We start from the raw sequence: 20,812 nt of genomic DNA, 5'->3' as shown, positions 1-20,812 counted from the left end.
AGCGTCGATATACTGACAGCCACATTGCTACCAGGTGCCTTGATCGTTCTGGGGGAGCGCTCCAATATGCGCCACGCAGAGTGGGACGCATTGTAGTTGTCTGTTGTGCCCTGCACAACATGGCGCAACAGAGGGGGGTGCCGCTGGAAGAGGCCCTGCCCACATCCACCACCCATATTGACGACGATGAGGATGAGGAGGAGGAGGAGGAGGAACGACCCATGGGGCGAACACCAGCTCACCTGGCTGCTCGTCAGGCCAGGGAGGCACTGATATGTCAACGGTTCTCCTGATAGCAGACTGCCCGAAGCGTCCAGACCTCCCCACGTGGACAGAGGGGCGGCCATACCAGCCCCCTCCCCTGCCCCCTGCACGGAACAGTGGTGCAATTACTCCTGCACCCACCGTAGTGTGACCCAATGGGCGGGACCAGGCGTTCGTCTGCATACTGAGCCCCACGAAAGGGACCTATTGCACAGGCCGGTCAAGAATGGACAAGACGTGGCAGTAGTGGTGAGAACTATGGGGTTTATTGGGTATGTGCACTAAACAATTATAAATTAAAACGTCACAGATAGTCATTCACCCTCGTGCATTCCCTTTGTGCTCACAACACCTTCGCCTTACACTTCCGGGAACCCCTACGTGATGCTACCCCTGTGGCTCCAGCAGAGATAGTGGCAGGTTGCTCCTGTTGATGCCCTGACCGGGTAGATGCTTTGGGCCAACGCCCTCTGGGTTTTGGTGCCTGTGAGGGCCCCTCCAAAGACTGCTCCTCCTGCACCTGTGCAGGGGCAGACTCGGCCACCAGGAGAGGGGGCAGCATTGCGGGTACTGGTTGAGAGGGGGCAACGGGTGAGACGTGGGAGTGCTTTGAGTGGAGTCCCCCCTTCCATGTCCCCTTTCACCATCATCCCTCTCGTAGCCCAGGCCCACATCACTCCTTCCACCATGCTGGACGGCAGTTTGGATGACGTGTGTAAGGCTTTGGAAGGCCACCTGTAGTGTATCTGTCAGCCTGTCTAAGGCGGCAGAATGTTGCTCACCTTGAATCCGAACGGCCGTTGTCAGGGCCTGGACGGGCTCAATGTTGAGCTGTGCGGAACGCTCGAGGGAGGCCAGCCTTTCCTCCATCGCAGACATTCCCGCACCTACCCATGACACTATCTCGCGGATACCCTCCTGTACTTGTGCCGCCATTCCCCTCATGCAGGAGTTGGACTCCTCCATCACCTGCGCGATTGTGGAGAGTGCGCGTGGCACCTGCTCCAGCACCTCAGCAATGTGCTCGTGCCCCTTAACGACTCTCCTTTTCACGGCTGGCCCCCAGGGTTCAGCATCTGGGTCCGGCTGAGCAGAGCCTGGAGAAGAGTGCTCCCACCGACGCGAACTCTCCACGGCTGCTTCTGCCACTAGGGTCTGCTCGTGCTCACATGTGCGTGGTGACTCACCATGTGCAAGCCCAACTAAGGGGGGACGGGGACCCACCGAGGTGTGTGTATCTGCGCTGGTGGATGCATGGCTCAGATGTGACGATGGACCCTCAGAGGCCGGCGGGTCCTCTGAGGAATCGCCCTCCAAGGTCACGGTGCTCGCAGACGGCCCTGCAAGAGAACAGAAGGCAATATTAGGCATCTGGACAGATGTTGCGGTGTGGCAGATGCCAAGTGATGCTAAGATCATTCGCTATCATGAGTGCTGAGTGTCAGCTTTCTGTCACCGGCCGTTTCTGCAACCCCAGCCTCGCCATCCGCCACGGACAGGCACTCCAGCGTGTGGCTGATCTCTAAAGCCTCCTGCTCCGCGTCCATGAGCAGCACCTTGTGTGGCGGGCCCCCTCTGGTCCGGGCCCTCTCCCGGGCGTTCTTGCATCTCTTCTCCTGTCAAGGCAAAACGCAGAGGCGTGATTGAGTACTGCTTGCATGGTGCGACACTGCAAGCATTGGTGTGGGTGGGTTGAGCGTGGGGAGATAGATGGGAGGGTGCGTGTGCCACATGGCCATGCCATTGTATGGGGATTGGGGTGTGTGGTAGTGTTCGAATGGGGACAGGGGCGGTGGGTACGTGCCAGCACGGTGAGGGGGATAGCTGAGTGGATGTGAGGGGTGATGCGAGAGCGTTGTGGTGGCAGTGCAGAAGGGGTTGTGTGGTGGTGGAGGACGGAGTGTGGGAGAATGCGTAAGTGTACTCACTTTGCCGGACCTAGTCAGGTCATTAAACCTCTTGCGGCACTGGATCCAGGTCCTGGTGATGTTCCCCCTGCTGCTCACCTCTGCTGCCACCTCCATCCATGCCTTCCTGGTGGTAGAGGGAGGGCACTTCCTGCCATCCAACGTCTCCCTCCTCCTCCTCACCCCATCCAGCAGCAGCTGGAGTGAGGAGTCTGAAAACCTTGGGGCGGCCTTCCCCCTGGGGTGCTCCATGTTCTCCACATCGTTGGTTGCAGCAGGAGGAGCAGTGGTGGAGTCTCCCTTTAAATAGAGCCCCACCAGCGCTCAGACGTCACTGCGCATGCGCAGTCCACCGGCACGCAGCTGAGCAGCGGCAAACCCAGAGCCGGAGGGAAGTGGCTCCAATTAGGCCACAATTGTACGCGAATCACACTGATTTCACCGGGCGCGTTCCCCACGCGCCCGATAGCCCTCCCCCCCGCGCCGAGAACCCGCAGCCCTGCTAACATCAGGCCCTTGGTGTTCAGAGCGATCTGGGTGTCCTCGTACAAGAAACACACAAGTTAGCACACAGGAACAGCAGGCAATTAGGAAGGCAAATGGAATGTTGGCCTTTATTGCAAGAGGGTGGAGTACAAGAGTAAGGAAGTCTTACTACAATTATACAGGGCTTTGGTGAGACTTCACCTGGAATACTGTGTTCAGTTTTGGTCTCCTTATCTACGGAAGGATATACTTGCCTTTGAGGTTCACTAGATTCATTCCTGGAATGAGAGGGTTGTACTCTGAGGAGAGATTGAGTAGAATGGGCCGATACACTCTGGAGTTTAGAAGAGAGGTGATCTCATTGAAATATATAAGATTCTGAGGGGGCTTGTCAGGGTAGATGCTGAGAGGCTGTTTCCCCTGGCTGGAGAGTCTAGAACTAGGGGGCATAGTCTCAGGATAAGGGGTCGGCCATTTAAGACTGAGATGAGGACGAATTTCTTCACTCAGAGGGTTGTGAATCTTTGGAATTCCCTACCCCAGAGGGCTGTGGATGTTGAGTCGTTGAGTATATTCAAGGCTGAGATAGACAGATTTTTGGGTTCGAGGGGAATCAACGGCTCTGGGGATCGGGCAGGAAAGTGGAGTTGAGGTTGAAGATTTGCCGTGATTTTATTGAATTGCGGAGCAGGCTCGAGGGGCCCTGTGGCCTACTCCTGCTCCTATTTCTTATGTTCTTATCAGTGGGGCAAAGACCGATGAAGAAAAGCAAAGCAGCAGAGGCTACAAGTCTTCATAAACTCGACACGAAACATGTTCGACCATCACAGAGCTGCAAACCAACAAAGACAAAAGAATGTTGGACAACAAATCCAAAACAGAAGAATACAGTCAGAGGAAGTCATGGTCAAACTGTACAGGGCTCTGGTCAGACCCACCCCGAGTACTGTGTCCAGTTCTGGTCAGACCCACCCCGAGCACTGTGTCCAGTTCTGGTCAGACCCACCCCGAGCACTGTGTCCAGTTCTGGTCAGACCCATTCCAGTACTGTGTCCAGTTCTGGTCAGACCCACCCCGAGCACTGTGTCCAGTTCTGGTCAGACCCACCCCGAGCACTGTGTCCAGTTCTGGTCAGACCCACCCCGAGCACTGTGTCCAGTTCTGGTCAGACCCACCCCGAGCACTGTGTCCAGTTCTGGTCAGACCCACTCCAGTACTGTGTCCAGTTCTGGTCAGACCCACCTCAAGTACACTGTCCAATTCTGATCAGACTGCACCTCGAGTTCCATGTCCAATTCTAGTTATGGGAACATAGGAGCAGGAGGAGGCCATTCAGCCCCTCCAGCCTGTTCTACCATGCAATTAGATCATGGCTGATCTGTATCTTAACTCCACCTAACCCTTAATACCCTTACCTAACAAAAATCTATCAATCTCAATTTTCAAATTTTCAATTGACCCCCAGCCTCAACAGCTTTCTGGGGGAGAGAGTTCCAGATTTCCACTCCCCTTTGTGTGAAGAAATGCTTCCTGATTTCACCCCTGAACGACCGAGCTCTAATTTTAAGATTATTCCCCCTTGTTCTGGATTCTCCCACCAGATGAAATAGTTTCTTTGTATCTATCCTATCAAATCCTTTAATCATTTTAAATACTTCAATTAGATCACCCCTCAATTTTCGAGACTCAGGGAATATGAGCCTAGTGTGTGCAGCCTGGCCTCAGAATTTAACCTTTCCAGCCCCGATATAAGAACATAAGAACTAGGAGTAGGAGTCGGCCATACGGCCCCTCGAGCCTGCTCCGCCATTCAATCAGATCATGGCTGATCTTTTACCTCAACTCCACTTTCCCGCCCTAATAAGAACATTCTGGTGAATCTGCACTGCACCCCCTCCAGGGCCAATATATCCTTCCTGAGGTGCGGTGCCCAGAACTGAACCCAGTCTCCAGATGTGGTCTGACCAGAGCTCTGTACAGCTGGAACTTCACTTCCTCCCCTTTGTATTCCAGCCCCCGAGATAAAGGCCAACATTCCATTCGTCTTTTTAATTATTTTTTTAGTGATTTCTGTACTTGGGCCCCTAAATCTCTCTGCTCCTCCACAGTTCCCGGCTTCTCACCATTTAGAAAATACTCTGATCGATCTTTCTTCGGTCCAAAGTGAATGACCTCACACTTCCCCACATTGAACTCCATCTGCCCCAGTTTTGCCCACTCACTGAATCGACCAATGTCCCTTTGCAACTTTCTGCTCCCATCTACACTATTTACTGTGTCACCTAACTTAGTGTCGTCAGCAAACTGAGATACACGGCTCTCTATTCCTTCATCCAAGTCACTGATAAATATAAATTTAACCCTGACTGATTCTTTGTCCTGCCCCAGTTTAATGAGACCGAGACCATGTGGAGCCCACGGTCAACACATCAGACCAGTTACACTTTACCCACTAAACCATGGGCAGGGGGGCTTCAATAACTGATTGCTCGGTCTCTGAAAGGAACCAGGAATGCTCACTAATATTTCACCTTCAATTCCTTTAGTGTGAGTGTGTGTACACTGTTTCTCCGTTTTTAGATTAAAGACATTTCGACAAAATGGCATCTGTACTTTGAATAAAACAAATTGCTGGCAATAAACAGCAGAACTGACTCAGGATCCCACCCAAAACGTTGCCCCTCAGATGCTGCCTGACCGGTGCAGAGCTCAGTTGGTAACATGTTCTATTCTGGGACTAGAGAGTTGTGTGACTTGCTGGGGCTCGGGAGTTTGAGCTCATGATCCAAGCTGCCACTCCAGGGCAGTGCGGAGGGAGTGCTGCTTTGTCTGGATTCCCGGGCCTTCTCCTTCACGCCTCGTGAGAGGAGGTGAGAAGGCCCCAAACAGCAGGTGAGTGCCTTTATCGCACGGCTTGTGGGCCCGGAGGAGCAGGAGTGCTTCCCCCAGGCCCAACAAGCTTCCCTGGGGCAACCCCTCCACCCCATGATCTCTGACCCCCCGACACACAATCTCCAACCTGCCCCTACAATCTCAGACCCCCCCCCACGATCTCCGACCCCACCACGATCTCCGACCCCCCCCCGCCACGGTCGCCGATCCCCCCACAACGATCTCCGACCCCATCACCATCTGTGACCCCACCCACGATTTCCAACCCTACCACGATCTCTGACCCCTCACGATCTCTGACCCCCCCACGACCTGTGACCCCCCACGACCTGCGACCCCCCACAACCTGCGACCCCCCCCATGATCTGGGACCCCACCACGATCTCCGACCTCACCACGATCTCCGACATCCCCCACAATCTCTGACACCTCCCATGATGACCCCTGTACCCTGCGATTACTCCTGCCCGCTGGTGCCAACCCCCGATGACCCCTGATGACTATCGACCCTTCACCCCCGGTGAATTCCAGCCCCAATACCTCCCTCCCGCCCTCCGTCTAACACTCACCCCTCACATCATCTTCCTTGCTCTTCTCCCGTCCGACTGAGACCAGCCTGTCAATCCAGACGAACTTTTGGGCGCAAAAAAACCTAAAAGACGTCCTGACGTCAAAATCCTAAGGACGTCCGGGAAACCCGGAATCAGGGAATTCGCCCCCCGCCGACTTCACAGCTTGGAGTTAAAATTTCAGCCGGTGTCTTCGATCCCCGCCACAAACTCCGTTCCCATGCTGCTGATTCCACCCCCTCCCCTCCTCCCTGGCCACTGTCCCCCTCCCCCTCCGCCGCCTGTCTGGGGTCACGGGGTCAGGTCACTCAATCTCCCAGAGTGCAATACGGCCCAATCTGTCGATGGCTCCCGTTCAACAGGCTCCTGGAATCGGGGAACCCAGGTCCGGAACCGACCCGGGACACTCCCCCCCGAACCCCCTTCCTAACTTCCTAACCCCCTTAACCCCTTCCCCTTCCCCTCAACCCACTCCCCTGCCCCTCAACCCCTCTCCCTCCCCCCTCCCCCTCCCCCCTGAACCCATTCCCACAGACACATAGTCAGGACCCAGATCAGGAGACCAGGACACTTTCTGCAGCAGCTTTTATTGTTGTCCAGAGTAAAGCATCAAATCCTTTCCTGGATCTTATGACACTTTCCAGAGCTGTAAACTCAGATTCTTTGATGTCAGCACGTTGCAGTTACAGAGAAATCTGTGCACAGGAAAATCATACAAATAAAATAAAACCGTCTCATTCCCCCTGTCGCTGGGAATTACACAGTGAGAGATATATTCATCAACACAAACCGCGATTCATACAAAAACTACATGGAACATTGTGGGATTGCAAGAAAATAACTTCATCTTAATACAAAAGAATCGATAAACGCACTAACACTCTCCACTCACTGCTCAGGATTATTCCCCCATCGCTCTGATGCGCTCCAGGATTACACACAACGGTCACTAAAGCCCAGGTTCTAGGCCGCTCGAAGCCGGCCCACAGATTTCCTCAGGTCACGATGTACCGTCAGCAATCCCTCGCAGTGAGTGAGGGAGTGAGTGAGTGAGGAATGAGTGAGTGACTGAGTGAGTGAGGGAGGGAGTGAGGGAGGGAAGGAGTGAGGGAAAGAGTGAGGGAGGGAGTGAAGGAGTGAGTGTGGAGAGTGAGGAGTGAGTGAATGAGTGAGGAGTGAGAGGGATGGAGGGAGTGAGTGAGTGAGGGGCAAGCAATTGATGAGTGAGTGGAGTGACTGAGGGAGTGAATGAATGAAGTGAGGGAGGGAGGGAGTGTGGATTGAGTGAGTGGAGGGACAGAGTGAGTGAGGAGTGAATGAGGGTGTGAGGGAGAGTGAGGAAGGGAGGGAGTGAGGGAGAGGGAGGGAGTGAGTGAGGGGCGAGCGAGCGAGGGCTGCACCAGAGCGGGGAACGGCCTCCTCTGAGCTCCACAAATTTTCTGCCGTGTTTCCTACATTCCAACAGTGACGACACTTCAAAAGTACTTCATTGTCTGTAAAGCTCTTTGGGACGTCCTGAGGTGGTGAAAGGCGCTATATAAATGCAAGTCTTTCTTTCTTTCTTCTTTCCCAAAGCTGGCCATCCGAGGCCAGGCTGGCGATTGGAGAATGAATATTAGCAGCTCCCTCCCTCCCTCCCTCCCTCCAGCGGGGGGTCTGAAAGTACAGTTCCCACTGACTGCCCATTCCTTCAGGGCTCGGAGATACAGTCGGGCTCGGTGGGTGGGTGGGTGGGCTCAGGCCTGGGTTACAGTTTGCCTTTCCCGGGCCGGAGGGCGGGGACCGTGTTTAACGGGGACGTAGTAAACGCTGGATTCTCCTCCGCTCTTTGCACCTTCCCGTGAGCGTCCGTGGCGCTGGAAGCGGGTCAGAGCGCCGGGCGTCCGTTAGCGGTGGTTAGCAGCGCAGTCAGTGACAGCAGCACCCGGTGTAAGGTGGGGTCCCGGGGGGATTGGGAGACACACCCTCCTGCTTCCTTCCCACACTGGCCTTTCTCACACAGGAGCCCGGTGTAGGGAGCGGGACAGCGACACCTCCCATTGTCCTCGCACACTCCTCCGTTCTGACACCGCGTCAGCAAGTTATCGCACACGCCGGCTGCAAGAGGTCAGAGAAAAGAAACGTCAGGTCACTGAAAATCTCCTGACCTCAGAGATTGTTTGAACTGTCGCCGCTCCCAGTGTTTCACTTTTACACCAACATCTACTTGCATTTATATAGCGCCTTTAACGTAGTAAAACGGCCCAAGGTGCTTCACAGGAGCGTAAATCAGACCAAAATTAACACTGAACCACATAAGGAGACGACATTAGGACAGGTGACCAAAAGCTTGGTCAAGGAGGTGGATTTTAAGGAGCGTCTTAAAGGAGGAGAGAGAAGGGGAGAGGCGGAGAGGTTTAGGGAGGGAATTCCAGAGTTTGGGGTCCAGACAGCTGAAGGCACGGCCGCCAATGGTGGGGCGAAGGAAATGGGGGAAGTGCAAGAGGCCAGAATTGGGGGAGCACAGAGATCTCGGAGGGGTGTAGGGCTGAAGGAGGTTACAGAGATAGGGAGGGGCGAGGCAACGGAGGGATTTGAATGTGAGGATGTGAATCTTAAAATCGAGGCATTGCTGGACCGGGAGCCAATGTCGGTCAGTGAGCACAGGGCTGATGGGTGAATGGGACGAAATCGATGGTTAAATACTGAAGGAGAGATTGAGGGTTAAATTCTGTGCCCAATTATTGTGTCCAATTCTGGGCACCACACTTTAGGAAGGATGTCAAGGCCTTGGAGAGGGTGCAGAGGAGATTTACCCGAATGATACCAGGGATGAGGGACTTCAGTTATGTGGAGAGACTGGAGAAGCTGGGATTGTTCTCCTCAGAACAGAGAAGGTTAAGGGGAGATTTAATAGAGGTGTTCAAAATTATGAAGGGTTTTGATCGAGTAAATAAGGAGAAACTGTTTCCACTGGCAGGAGGGTCGGTAACCAGAGGACACAGATTTAAGGTAATTGGCAAAAGAACCAGAGGGGAGATGAGGAGAATTTTTTTTACACAGCGAGTTGTTCTGATCTGGAAGCAGATTCAATAATAACTTTCAAAAGGGAACTGGATAAATACTTGAAAAGGAAAAATTTGCAGGGCTATGGGGAAAGAGCAGGGGAGTGAGACTAATTGGATCGCTCTTTCAAAGAGCCAGCACTGACTGGATGGGCTGAATGGCCTCCTTGTGTGCTGTCTGATTCTATAAAATGCTCCTCACTGAACTCCAGTCCCTCCCTTTGCGAGGAGCTGTGCCACTAATTGTTTCTCAGGGTGATGGGGGAACCCAGGAGGGCTCCTTGTCTAAAAGCCTTTGTGTTTCCCCCCCTGGTATCTCTGCTCTCGGATCCACTGCTGACCCTGACACACAGGAGCCGGGCGGAGTGAGGGAGGGTCTGGTGCTGGAACGGTTACTTACCTCGGCAGCCCCTGTGCCAGTAATATCCGGGCAGGCACTTGTCACACTTGGGCCCTGCTGTCCCCTCCTTACAGTCACAATATCCCGTCTCATTACAGCGATCATGGAGTGAGCCATAGGGGTGACACTGACAGTCTGCAGAAACAAGACAACACACACACTGCACATGGCTGTTCCCAATAAAACCCATCGACACAACCTCAGGGACACAAATGACTCGGGCCCAGGACAGGGGACGAGCCGACTCTGGGGGGAAACAAGTCTCCAACAGTTTACAAATAGCGTCAATCGTCCACACACTGATTGGACACGGCCCGTGTTCCACTCCTTGGGGCGACTGCACACAATTAACGCAGGTTAACAAGACCATAAAAAGCAAACCAAGCTCCGGGGTTCATTATTAGAGGGAGAGAATTCACAATCAGAGAGGTTATGTTAAACTTGTACAGAACCTTGGTTAGACCACACTTGGAGAACTGTGCACAGTTCTGGTCTCCATATTATAAAAAGGATAGAGAGACACTGGAGAGGGTGCAAAAATTCATCAGGGTGATACCAGAACTGAGAGGTTATAAATATCAGGAAAGATTGAACAGGCTGGGGCTCTTTTCTCAAGAAAAGAGAAGACTGAGGGGTGACCTGATAGAGGTCTTCAAAATTATGAAAGGGTTTGATAAGATAGACGGAGAGAAGATGTTTCCACTTGTGGGGGAGACCAAAACTAGAGGCCATGAATATAAGACTGTCATTAATAAATCCAATAGGGAATTCAGGAGAAACTTCTTGACCCAGAGAGTGGTGAGAATGTGGAACTCGCTCCCACATGGAGTAGTTGAGGCGAATAGCATCAAGGGGAAGCAAGATAAACACATGAGGGAGAAAGGAATAGAAGGATATGCTGATAGGATGAGATGAAGTAGGGAGGGAGGAGGCTCATGTGGAGCATAAATACCGACATAGACCAGTTGGGCCGAATGGCCTGTTTCTGTGCTGTACATTCTCTGTAATTCTATGTGTGGAGAATGGGAAGGAGATGAGGAAATGGAGAGAGAACATTGATGTTGGACAATGGGGGGAGGGTAACATTGAGCAGAGGCGAGTGATGCTGCTACGATGAAGGATGTTCGTTTGCCGAGAGTACAAACAACATACAAATTCCAGAAAAACAATGGAGACAGGGAAGCAATGATTATATCGTCACAACACAGGGCTTTCAATTTACCTCAGGGCCAGGCCTCATCGCTAGGGAAAGGTCGGACCGGGTCTGATCTCCGGGGAAAGGTCGGACCGGGTCTGATCCCCGGGGAAAGGTCGGACCGGGTCTGATCTCTGGGGAAAGGTCGGACCGGGTCTGATCCCCGGGGAAAGGTCGGACCGGGTCTGATCTCTGGGGAAAGGTCGGACCGGGTCTGATCTCTGGGGAAAGGTCGGACCGGGTCTGATCTCCGGGGAAAGGTCGGACCGGGTCTGATCTCCGGGGAAAGGTCGGACCGGGTCTGATCTCTGGGGAAAGGTCGGACCGGGTCTGATCTCTGGGGAAAGGTCGGACCGGGTCTGATCTCTGGGGAAAGGTCGGACCGGGTCTGATCTCTGGGGAAAGGTCGGACCGGGTCTGATCTCCGGGGAAAGGTCGGACCGGGTCTGATCTCTGGGGAAAGGTCGGACCGGGTCTGATCTCCGGGGAAAGGTCGGACCGGGTCTGATCTCCGGGGAAAGGTCGGACCGGGTCTGATCTCCGGGGAAAGGTCGGACCGGGTCTGATCTCTGGGGAAAGGTCGGACCGGGTCTGATCTCCGGGGAAAGGTCGGACCGGGTCTGATCTCCGGGGAAAGGTCGGACCGGGTCTGATCTCTGGGGAAAGGTCGGACCGGGTCTGATCTCCGGGGAAAGGTCGGACCGGGTCTGATCTCCGGGGAAAGGTCGGACCGGGTCTGATCTCCGGGGAAAGGTCGGACCGGGTCTGATCCCCGGGGAAAGGTCGGACCGGGTCTGATCTCTGGGGAAAGGTCGGACCGGGTCTGATCTCTGGGGAAAGGTCGGACCGGGTCTGATCTCTGGGGAAAGGTCGGACCGGGTCTGATCTCCGGGGAAAGGTCGGACCGGGTCTGATCTCTGGGGAAAGGTCGGACCGGGTCTGATCTCTGGGGAAAGGTCGGACCGGGTCTGATCTCCGGGGAAAGGTCGGACCGGGTCTGATCTCTGGGGAAAGGTCGGACCGGGTCTGATCTCTGGGGAAAGGGGAGCTGATTCCTTTTGCTCAGCCCTATCGCAGGTTCCTTTTTGTTTCTTTATCTTGTTTTGGGCTGAAATCTGAAGGGTGAAGGAAGGAGGCGAGAGCGGAGATTGTAACAGGAACTGACCGAGGCAAACGTTGTGATGGTCCAGCTCTGCTGACGGGTTTCGGTGATAGCCCAGTCGGCACAACTGGCAGTGTCGGCCTCTCGTGTTGTGCTTACAGCTCACGCAAATGGTGGTGGTGAGCAGCTCGATGTAACTGCACCGGTTCGAGTGGCCGAAACATTCACAGTCTTGCAAGGAAAAGACAGAAAGTGTAGACGGGACGTAGACAGGACGTAGACGGGTCGCAAACTGTGAGTGGGTCACATGCTGCAGGAATGAGAGGCGGAGAGGAAATGTCTGCAATGGGAGGGAGGGGAAACACTGAGACTTTTAGCAGTGAGGGGAGAACATCAGACTCCTGGCTCGATACGGTCACATTGAATCAGGCAGATGGCGATGGATGGGAACGTTCCAGGGTTTATAGAGTCCGGTGGTGTGGCTCAGTGGGCAGCACTCTCACCACGGAGTCAGAAGGTCATTGGTTCAAGCCCCACTCCAGAGACTTGAGCCCAAAATCCAGGCCAACACTCGGAGTGCTGTACTGAGGGAGTGCTGTCCTGTCGGAGGGGCAGTATGAGGGAGTGCTGCACTGTCGGAGGGTCAGTACTGAGGGAGTGCTGTCCTGTCGGAGGGTCAGTACTGAGGGAGTGCTGTCCTGTCGGAGGGGCAGTATGAGGGAGTGCTGCACTGTCGGAGGGTCAGTACTGAGGGAGTGCTGCATTGTCGGAAGTCCTGTCTTTCGAATGAAACATTAAACTGAGGCCCTGTCTACCCTCTCAGGTGGATGTAAAAGATCTCATGGACGTATTTCGAAGAGCAAGGTGGTTCTCCCCGTTGTCCTGGCCAATATTTATCCCTCAACTCAACGTCATTTAAAATAAATTATCTGCTCTTTATTCATTGCTGTTTGTGGGATCTTGCTGTGCGCAAATTTTCTGCCGCGTTTCCTACATTACAACAGTGACCACACTTCAAAAGTACTTCTTTGGCTGTAAAGGACATTGGGATGTCTTGAGATTGTGAAAGGCGCTATATAAATGCAAGTCTTTCTTTCTCCATCTTTCTGCTGTAAGCCAGTAGCATTGTTTGAGAGCTCCTCCCTTACTTTGTGTTGGTAACCTCGAGTGATGAGATACTTGGCCGTGTCTGACCTTGCTTTGTGTTAGTGACCTCTGGTGATGAGATACTTGGCCGTGTCTGACCTTGCTTTGTGTTAGTGACCCCTAGTGATGAGATACTTGGCCGTGTCTGACCTTGCTTTGTGTTAGTGACCCCTAGTGATGAGATACTTGGCAGTGTCTGACCTTGCTTTGTGTTAGTAACCTCTCGTGATGAGATACTTGGCCGTGTCTGACCTTGCTTTGTGTTAGTGACCCCTAGTGATGAGATACTTGGCCATGTCTGACCTTGCTTTGTGTTAGTGACCTCGAGTGATGAGATACTTGGCCGTGTCTGACCTTGCTTTGTGTTAGTGACCCCTAGTGATGAGATACTTGGCCGTGTCTGACCTTGCTTTGTGTTACTGATCTCTAGTGATGAGATACTTGGCCGTGTCTGACCTTGCTTTGTGTTAGTGACCCCTAGTGATGAGATACTTGGCCGTGTCTGACCTTGCTTTGTGTTAGTAACCTCTCGTGATGAGATACTTGGCCGTGTCTGACCTTGCTTTGTGTTAGTGACCCCTAGTGATGAGATACTTGGCCATGTCTGACCTTGCTTTGTGTTAGTGACCTCGAGTGATGAGATACTTGGCCGTGTCTGACCTTGCTTTGTGTTAGTGACCCCTAGTGATGCGATACTTGGCCATGTCTGACCTTGCTTTGTGTTAGTGACCTCGAGTGATGAGATACTTGGCCATGTCTGACCTTGCTTTGTGTTAGTGACCTCGAGTGATGAGATACTTGGCCGTGTCTGACCTTGCTTTGTGTTACTGATCTCTAGTGATGAGATACTTGGCCGTGTCTGACCTTGCTTTGTGTTAGTGACCTCTAGTGATGAGATACTTGGCCGTGTCTGACCTTGCTTTGTGTTAGTGACCCCTAGTGATGAGATACTTGGCCGTGTCTGACCTTGCTTTGTGTTAGTGACCCCTAGTGATGAGATACTTGGCCGTGTCTGACCTTGCTTTGGATGAGCTGCGTCAGGAGAAATCAGCAACGAATAATCCCAGATGGAGAACAACGCGCGGTCTGAACAGAACATCTGTACTGTGCGCACAAACACATCGACTCGAGACTGCACGGGACAGTAAGTGGGTCCGAGAGACAAGCAACCAGACACTTCCATCAAAACCCAACAAATATTTCTGAAAATTGTCACAGATTTCAATCTGCTGGGGTCAGACAGATGTAATGATTTCAATCTGCTGGTGTCAGACAGATGTTGTAATGATTTCAATCTGCTGGGGTCAGACAGATGATTGTAATGATTTCAGTCTGCTGTGTTCAACAGATGTTTGCAATGATTTCAATCTGCTGGGTTCAGCAGATGTTTGTAATGATTTCAATCTACTGGGATCAGACAGATGTTTGTAATGATTTCAATCTGCTGGGGTCAAACAGATGTTTGTAATGATTTCAATCTGCTGGGGTCAGACAGATGTTTGTAATGATTTCAATCTGCTGGGGTCGACAGATGTTTGTAATGATTTCAATCTGCTGGGGTCAGACAGATGTTTGTAATGATTTCAATCTGCTGGGGTCAGACAGATGTTTTTAATGAATTCAATCTGCTGGGGTCAGACAGATGTTTCTAATGATTTCAATCTGCTGGGGTCAGACAGATGTTTGTAATGATTTCCTGCCAGAAGTAACTTTTCAGCTGATAGATTTTTTTAAAGATGATGTCAGCAGTGAAACCTCACTATCCACAGGATATTGGAACAGGAGGAGGCCATTCAGCCCCTCGAGCCTGTTACACAGGAACAGGAGGAGGCCATTCAGCCCCTCGAGCCTGTTACACAGGAACAGGAGGAGGCCATTCAGCCCCTCGAGCCTGTTACACAGGAACAGGAGGAGGCCATTCAGCCCCTCGAGCCTGTTACACAGGAACAGGAGGAGGCCATTCAGCCCCTTGAGCCTGTTCTGCTGTTCATATAAGATCATGGCTGATCTGTACCTCAACCCCATTTACCCTGCTTTGCTCCGTATCCCTCGATACCCTCACCCAACAAAAATCTATCGATCTCAGTCTTGAAAGCTCTAATTGACCCCCAGCATCCACAGCCTTTTGGGGGAGAGAGTTCCAGATTTCCACTCCCCTTTGTGTGAAGAAATGTTTCCTGACATCAACCCTGAACGGCCGAGCTCCAATTTTAAGATTATTCCCCCTTGTTCTGGACTCTCCCACCAGAGGAATTAGTTTCTCTCTATCGACCCTATCAAATCGTTCAATCATTTTAAACACCTTGATCAGATCAACCCTCAATTCACACTCTCTCCCGGTCAGTACGGGGAGTTACGGACACTCTCTCCCGGTCAGTACGGGGAGTTATGGACACTCTGCTCCCGGTCAGTACGGGGAGTTATGGACACTCTCTCCCGGTCAGTACGGGGAGTTATGGACACTCTCTCCCGGTCAGTACGGGGAGTTATGGACACTCTGCTCCCGGTCAGTACGGGGAGTTACGGACACTCTGTCCCCGGTCAGTACGGGGAGTTATGGACACTCTGTCCCAGTCAGTACGGGGAGTTATGGACACTCTGTCCCGGTCAGTACGGGGAGTTATGGACACTCTGTCCCGGTCAGTACGGGGAGCTTTGGACACTCTGCTCCCGGTCAGTACGGGGAGTTATGGACACTCTGCTCCCGGTCAGTACGGGGAGTTATGGACACTCTCTCCCGGTCAGTACGGGGAGTTATGGACACTCTGCTCCCGGTCAGTACGGGGAGTTATGGACACTCTGCTTCTGGTCAGTACGGGGAGTTATGGACACTCTGCTCCCGGTCAGTACGGGGAGTTATGGACACTCTGTCCCGGTCAGTACGGGGAGTTATGGACACTCTGCTCCCGGTCAGTACGGGGAGTTATGGACACTCTGTCCCGGTCAGTACGGGGAGTTATGGACACTCTGTCCCGGTCAGTACGGGGAGTTATGGACACTCTGCTCCCGGTCAGTACGGGGAGTTATGGACACTCTGCTCCCGGTCAGTACGGGGAGTTATGGACACTCTGTCCCGGGGTCAGTACGGGGAGTTATGGACACTCTGCTCCCGGTCAGTACGAGGAGTTATGGACACTCTGTCCCCGGTCAGTACGGGGAGTTATGGACACTCTGCTCCCGGTCAGTACGGGGAGTTATGGACACTCTGTCCCGGTCAGTACGGGGAGTTATGGACACTCTGCTCCCGGTCAGTACGGGGAGTTATGGACACTCTGCTTCCGGTCAGTACGGGGAGTTATGGACACTCTGTCCCGGTCAGTACGGGGAGTTATGGACACTCTGTCCCGGTCAGTACGGGGAGTTATGGACACTCTGTCCCGGTCAGTACGGGGAGTTATGGACACTCTGTCCCGGTCAGTTCGGGGAGTTATGGACACTCTGCTCCCGGTCAGTACGAGGAGTTATGGACACTCTGTCCCGGTCAGTACGGGGAGTTATGGACACTCTGCTCCCGGTCAGTACGAGGAGTTATGGACACTCTGTCCCGGTCAGTACGGGGAGTTATGGACACTCTGTCCCGGTCAGTACGGGGAGTTATGGACACTCTGTCCCGGTCAGTACGGGGAGTTATGGACACTCTGTCCCGGTCAGTACGGGGAGTTATGGACACTCTGTCCCGGGGTCAGTACGGGGAGTTATGGACACTCTGCTCCGGTCAGTACGGGGAGTTATGGACACTCTGCTCCGGTCAGTACGGGGAGTTATGGACACTCTGTCCCGGTCAGTACGGGGAGTTATGGACACTCTGCTCCCGGTCAGTACGGGGAGTTATGGACACTCTGCTCCCGGTCAGTACGGGGAGTTATGGACACTCTGCTCCCGGTCAGTACGGGGAGTTATGGACACTCTGCTCCCGGTCAGTACGGGGAGTTATGGACACTCTGCTCCCGGTCAGTACGGGGTGTTATGGACACTCTGTCCCGGTCAGTACGGGGAGTTATGGACACTCTGCTCCCGGTCAGTACGGGGTGTTATGGACACTCTGTCCCGGTCAGTACGGGGAGTTATGGACACTCTGCTCCCGGTCAGTACGGGGAGTTATGGACACTCTGCTCCCGGTCAGTACGGGGAGTTATGGACACTCTCTCCCGGTCAGTACGGGGAGTTATGGACACTCTGCTCCCGGTCAGTACGGGGAGTTATGGACACTCTGCTCCCGGTCAGTACGGGGAGTTATGGACACTCTGTCCCGGTCAGTACGGGGAGTTATGGACACTCTGTCCCGGTCAGTACGGGGAGTTATGGACACTGCTCCCGGTCAGTAGGGGGAGTTATGGACACTCTGCTCCCGGTCAGTACGGGGAGTTATGGACACTCTGCTCCCGGTCAGTACGGGGAGTTATGGACACTCTGCTCCCGGTCAGTACGGGGAGTTATGGACACTCTGCTCCCGGTCAGTACGGGGAGTTATGGACACTCTGTCCCGGTCAGTACGGGGAGTTATGGACACTCTGCTCCCGGTCAGTACGGGGAGTTATGGACACTCTGTCCCGGTCAGTACGGCGAGTTATGGACACTCTGTCCCGGTCAGTACGGGGAGTTATGGACACTCTGTCCCGGTCAGTACGGGGAGTTATGGACACTCTGCTCCCGGTCAGTACGGGGAGTTATGAACACTCTGTCCCGGTCAGTACGAGGAGTTATGGACACTCTTTCCCGGTCAGTACGGGGAGTTCTGGACACTCTGCTCCCGGTCAGTACGGGGAGTTATGGACACTCTGTCCCGGTCAGTACGGGGAGTTATGGACACTCTGTCCCGGTCAGTACGGGGAGTTATGGACACTCTGTCCCGGTCAGTACGGGGAGTTATGGACACTCTGCTCCCGGTCAGTACGGGGAGTTATGGACACTCTGCTCCGGTCAGTACGGGGAGTTATGGACACTCTGTCCCCGGTCAGTACGGGGAGTTATGGACACTCTGTCCTGGTCAGTACGGGGAGTTATGAACACTCTGCTCCCGGTCAGTACGGGGAGTTATGGACACTCTGTCCCGGTCAGTACGGGGAGTTATGGACACTCTGCTCCCGGTCAGTACGGGGAGTTATGGACACTCTGCTCCCGGTCAGTACGGGGAGTTATGTACACTCTGCTCCCGGTCAGTACAGGGATTTATGGACACTCTGCTCCGGTCAGTACGGGGAGTTATGGACACTCTGTCCCGGTCAGTACGGGGAGTTATGGACACTCTGCTCCCGGTCAGTACGGGGAGTTATGGACACTCTGCTCCTGGTCAGTACGGTGAGTTATGGACACTCTGCTCCCGGTCAGTACGGGGAGTTATGGACACTCTGCTCCCGGTCAGTACAGGGAGTTATGGACACTCTGCTCCCGGTCAGTACGGGGAGTTATGGACACTCTGCTCCCGGTCAGTACAGGGAGTTATGGACACTCTGCTCCTGGTCAGTACGGGGAGTTATGGACACTCTGTCCCGGTCAGTACGGGGAGTTATGGACACTCTGCTCCCGGTCAGTACAGGGAGTTATGGACACTCTGCTCCTGGTCAGTACGGGGAGTTATGGACACTCTGTCCCGGTCAGTACGGGGAGTTATGGACAATCTGCTCCCGGTCAGTACGGGGAGTTATGGACACTCTGTCCCGGTCAGTACGGGGAGTTATGGACACTCTGTCCCGGTCAGTACGGGGAGTTATGGACACTCTGCTCCCGGTCAGTACGGGGAGTTATGGACACTCTGCTCCCGGTCAGTACGGGGAGTTATGGACACTCTGCTCCCGTTCAGTACGGGGAGTTATGGACACTCTGCTCCCGGTCAGTACGGGGAGTTATGGACACTCTGCTCCCGGTCAGTCCGGGGAGTTATGGACACTCTGCTCCCGGTCAGTATGGGTGTTGATTTGGGTGCTCAATGTCGCCGATGGTTTGGAATGACATGGACAGCATGCGAAGGGTTAAATAAACGAGACCGAGTACATGCAAAATACGGGAAACGAAGGTGAAGAGATTGAGGCCGAGAGACACTCGTCCAGTTCCCATTTCTGTATCTGGGAGATCGGGATTACAACAGGTCCCGATTGATCTCGGTATCAGGAACCAGACAGCTTTCCACAAATACACTCAGTCCCTGTTCACACCTACACCTGTTCCACACTCACTCCCTGTTCACACCTACACCTGTTCCACACTCAGTCCCTGTTCACCTACACCTGTTCCACACTCACTCCCTGTTCACACCTACACCTGTTCCACACTCAGTCCCTGTTCCCACCGACACCTGTTCCACACTCACTCCCTGTTCACACCTACACCTGTTCCACACTCAGTCCCTGTTCCACACTCAGTCCCTGTTCCACACCTACACCTGTTCCACACTCAGTCCCTGTTCACACTTACACCTGTTCCACGGTCAGTGAGACATGAGGGGGGGTCGAGGGGACGGTTCGTTTGCTCCAGATACAGAAATGGGCTCAGGGTCAGCAGGTCGCAGGTCAGAGAGCGTAGGTCCTACTTACGGTCACTGGTGACGGTGTTCGGGAGGCCTGGAGAGGGAAACGGAAACAAAAATCAGGGCCTGAGTTCAGGTGTTTGTGTCGAACACGGATTATAAAGTATTTTAGTGGAACAATGTGTCAGAACGCAACGTAAACACATTACAGTGAAAGGAGATTTCTTCAGAGTGAAGGGAGGGGGAGGGGGAGGGGGAGGGGAGAGGAGGGAGTGGAGGGGGAGAGGGGAGAGGATGGGGCGAGATGGGGGAGAGGGGAGAGGATGGGGCGAAATGGTGGGGAGTGGAGTGGGGGGGAGAGCAGGGAGGAGGGGAGAGGAGGTGGATTGGACGGGGGAGGGAGATGGGGAAAGGGGAGGGGGGATGTGGTAGGTTGGGGAGGTGGGGGGAGGGGGAGCATTTGGGGAGGGGAGCGGAATGGTGGGAGAGTGAAGGAGGAGGGCAAGGAGAGGGGGAGTGAGAGGGGTTGGGGGTGGGGGGGAGGAGGGTTGGGGAGGGGGAGAGGGAGGGGTTGGGGAGGGGAAGGGGTTGAGGGTTGGGGATAATACAGGAGGTGGTAATTCCAGAGTGAGCCCCACCTTGAGGGAATGGAGGCTTCGCCTGAGGAGGGTCAGACAGCTCCGCCCCTCCCCATCCGGACAGTGACAACCAGTGGCCAACATCCGGCCCCCGGGGTCACGGGGTCAGGGGACTCAATCTCCCAGAGTGCAGCGGGGCCCGGGCTCTCGATGGGGCCTTTTCTCCGCCGCCCTGCATTGTGGGAAGGCAGGGCCGCCATCGCCGCCTCCGTTCAACCGGCTCCTGGAATCAGGGAATCGACAGAAAAAGGGGCCACGGGGGAAATTCACACCCCGGGGATCGACCATCACCCCCCTCCGGAACCTGTTCTCCCCCCTCCGGAACCCCTTCTCCCTCCCTCCGGAACCACTTCTCCCCACTCCGGAACCCCTTCTCCCCACTCCGGAACCCCTTCTCCCCACTCCGGAACCCCTTCTCCCCACTCCGGAACCCCTTCTCCCCACTCCGGAACCCCTTCTCCCCTCTCCTGAACCCCTTCTCCCCACTCCTGAACCCCTTCTCCCCTCTCCTGAACCCCTTCTCCCCTCTCCTGAACCCCTTCTCCCCACTCCTGAACCCCTTCTCCCCTCTCCTGAACCCCTTCTCCTCCCCTCCTGAGCCCATTCTCCTCCCTCCTGAACCCCTTCTCCGCCCTCCTGAACCCCTTCTCACCCCTCCTGAACCCCTTCTCCACTCTCCTGAACCCCTTCTCCCCACTCCTGAACC

General features: G+C 54.1%; 1 protein-coding gene across 4 annotated transcripts in view; it reads right to left on the bottom strand.

Annotated features, from left to right (window-relative positions):
• Positions 1 to 6,686: 6,686 nt before the first annotated feature.
• The window catches only part of LOC137309129 (netrin-G1-like), a 68,187-nt gene continuing 54,061 nt past the window's right edge, over positions 6,687 to 20,812 (bottom strand). The window contains exons 5-8 of one of the 4 annotated variants that reach the window (XM_067977422.1): positions 19,536 to 19,562; positions 11,923 to 12,090; positions 9,563 to 9,697; positions 7,986 to 8,215 (exon numbers count right to left, since the gene is read on the bottom strand). In XM_067977422.1, coding sequence (XP_067833523.1) covers positions 7,986 to 8,215; positions 9,563 to 9,697; positions 11,923 to 12,090; positions 19,536 to 19,562 — 560 coding nt within the window. Of the gene's footprint in view, positions 6,814 to 7,985; positions 8,216 to 9,562; positions 9,698 to 11,922; positions 12,091 to 19,535; positions 19,563 to 20,812 lie in introns of those variants that run through there. The other 3 variants (XM_067977421.1, XM_067977419.1, XM_067977420.1) reach the window with 3 other exon arrangements.

This window comes from Heptranchias perlo, unplaced genomic scaffold (assembly GCF_035084215.1).
Source record: "Heptranchias perlo isolate sHepPer1 unplaced genomic scaffold, sHepPer1.hap1 HAP1_SCAFFOLD_148, whole genome shotgun sequence".
In the NCBI taxonomy this organism is placed as follows: Eukaryota; Metazoa; Chordata; class Chondrichthyes; order Hexanchiformes; family Hexanchidae; genus Heptranchias; species Heptranchias perlo.
The sequence above is the reverse complement of the archived record's forward strand: the minus strand, read 5'-3'. Positions and strand labels throughout refer to the sequence as shown.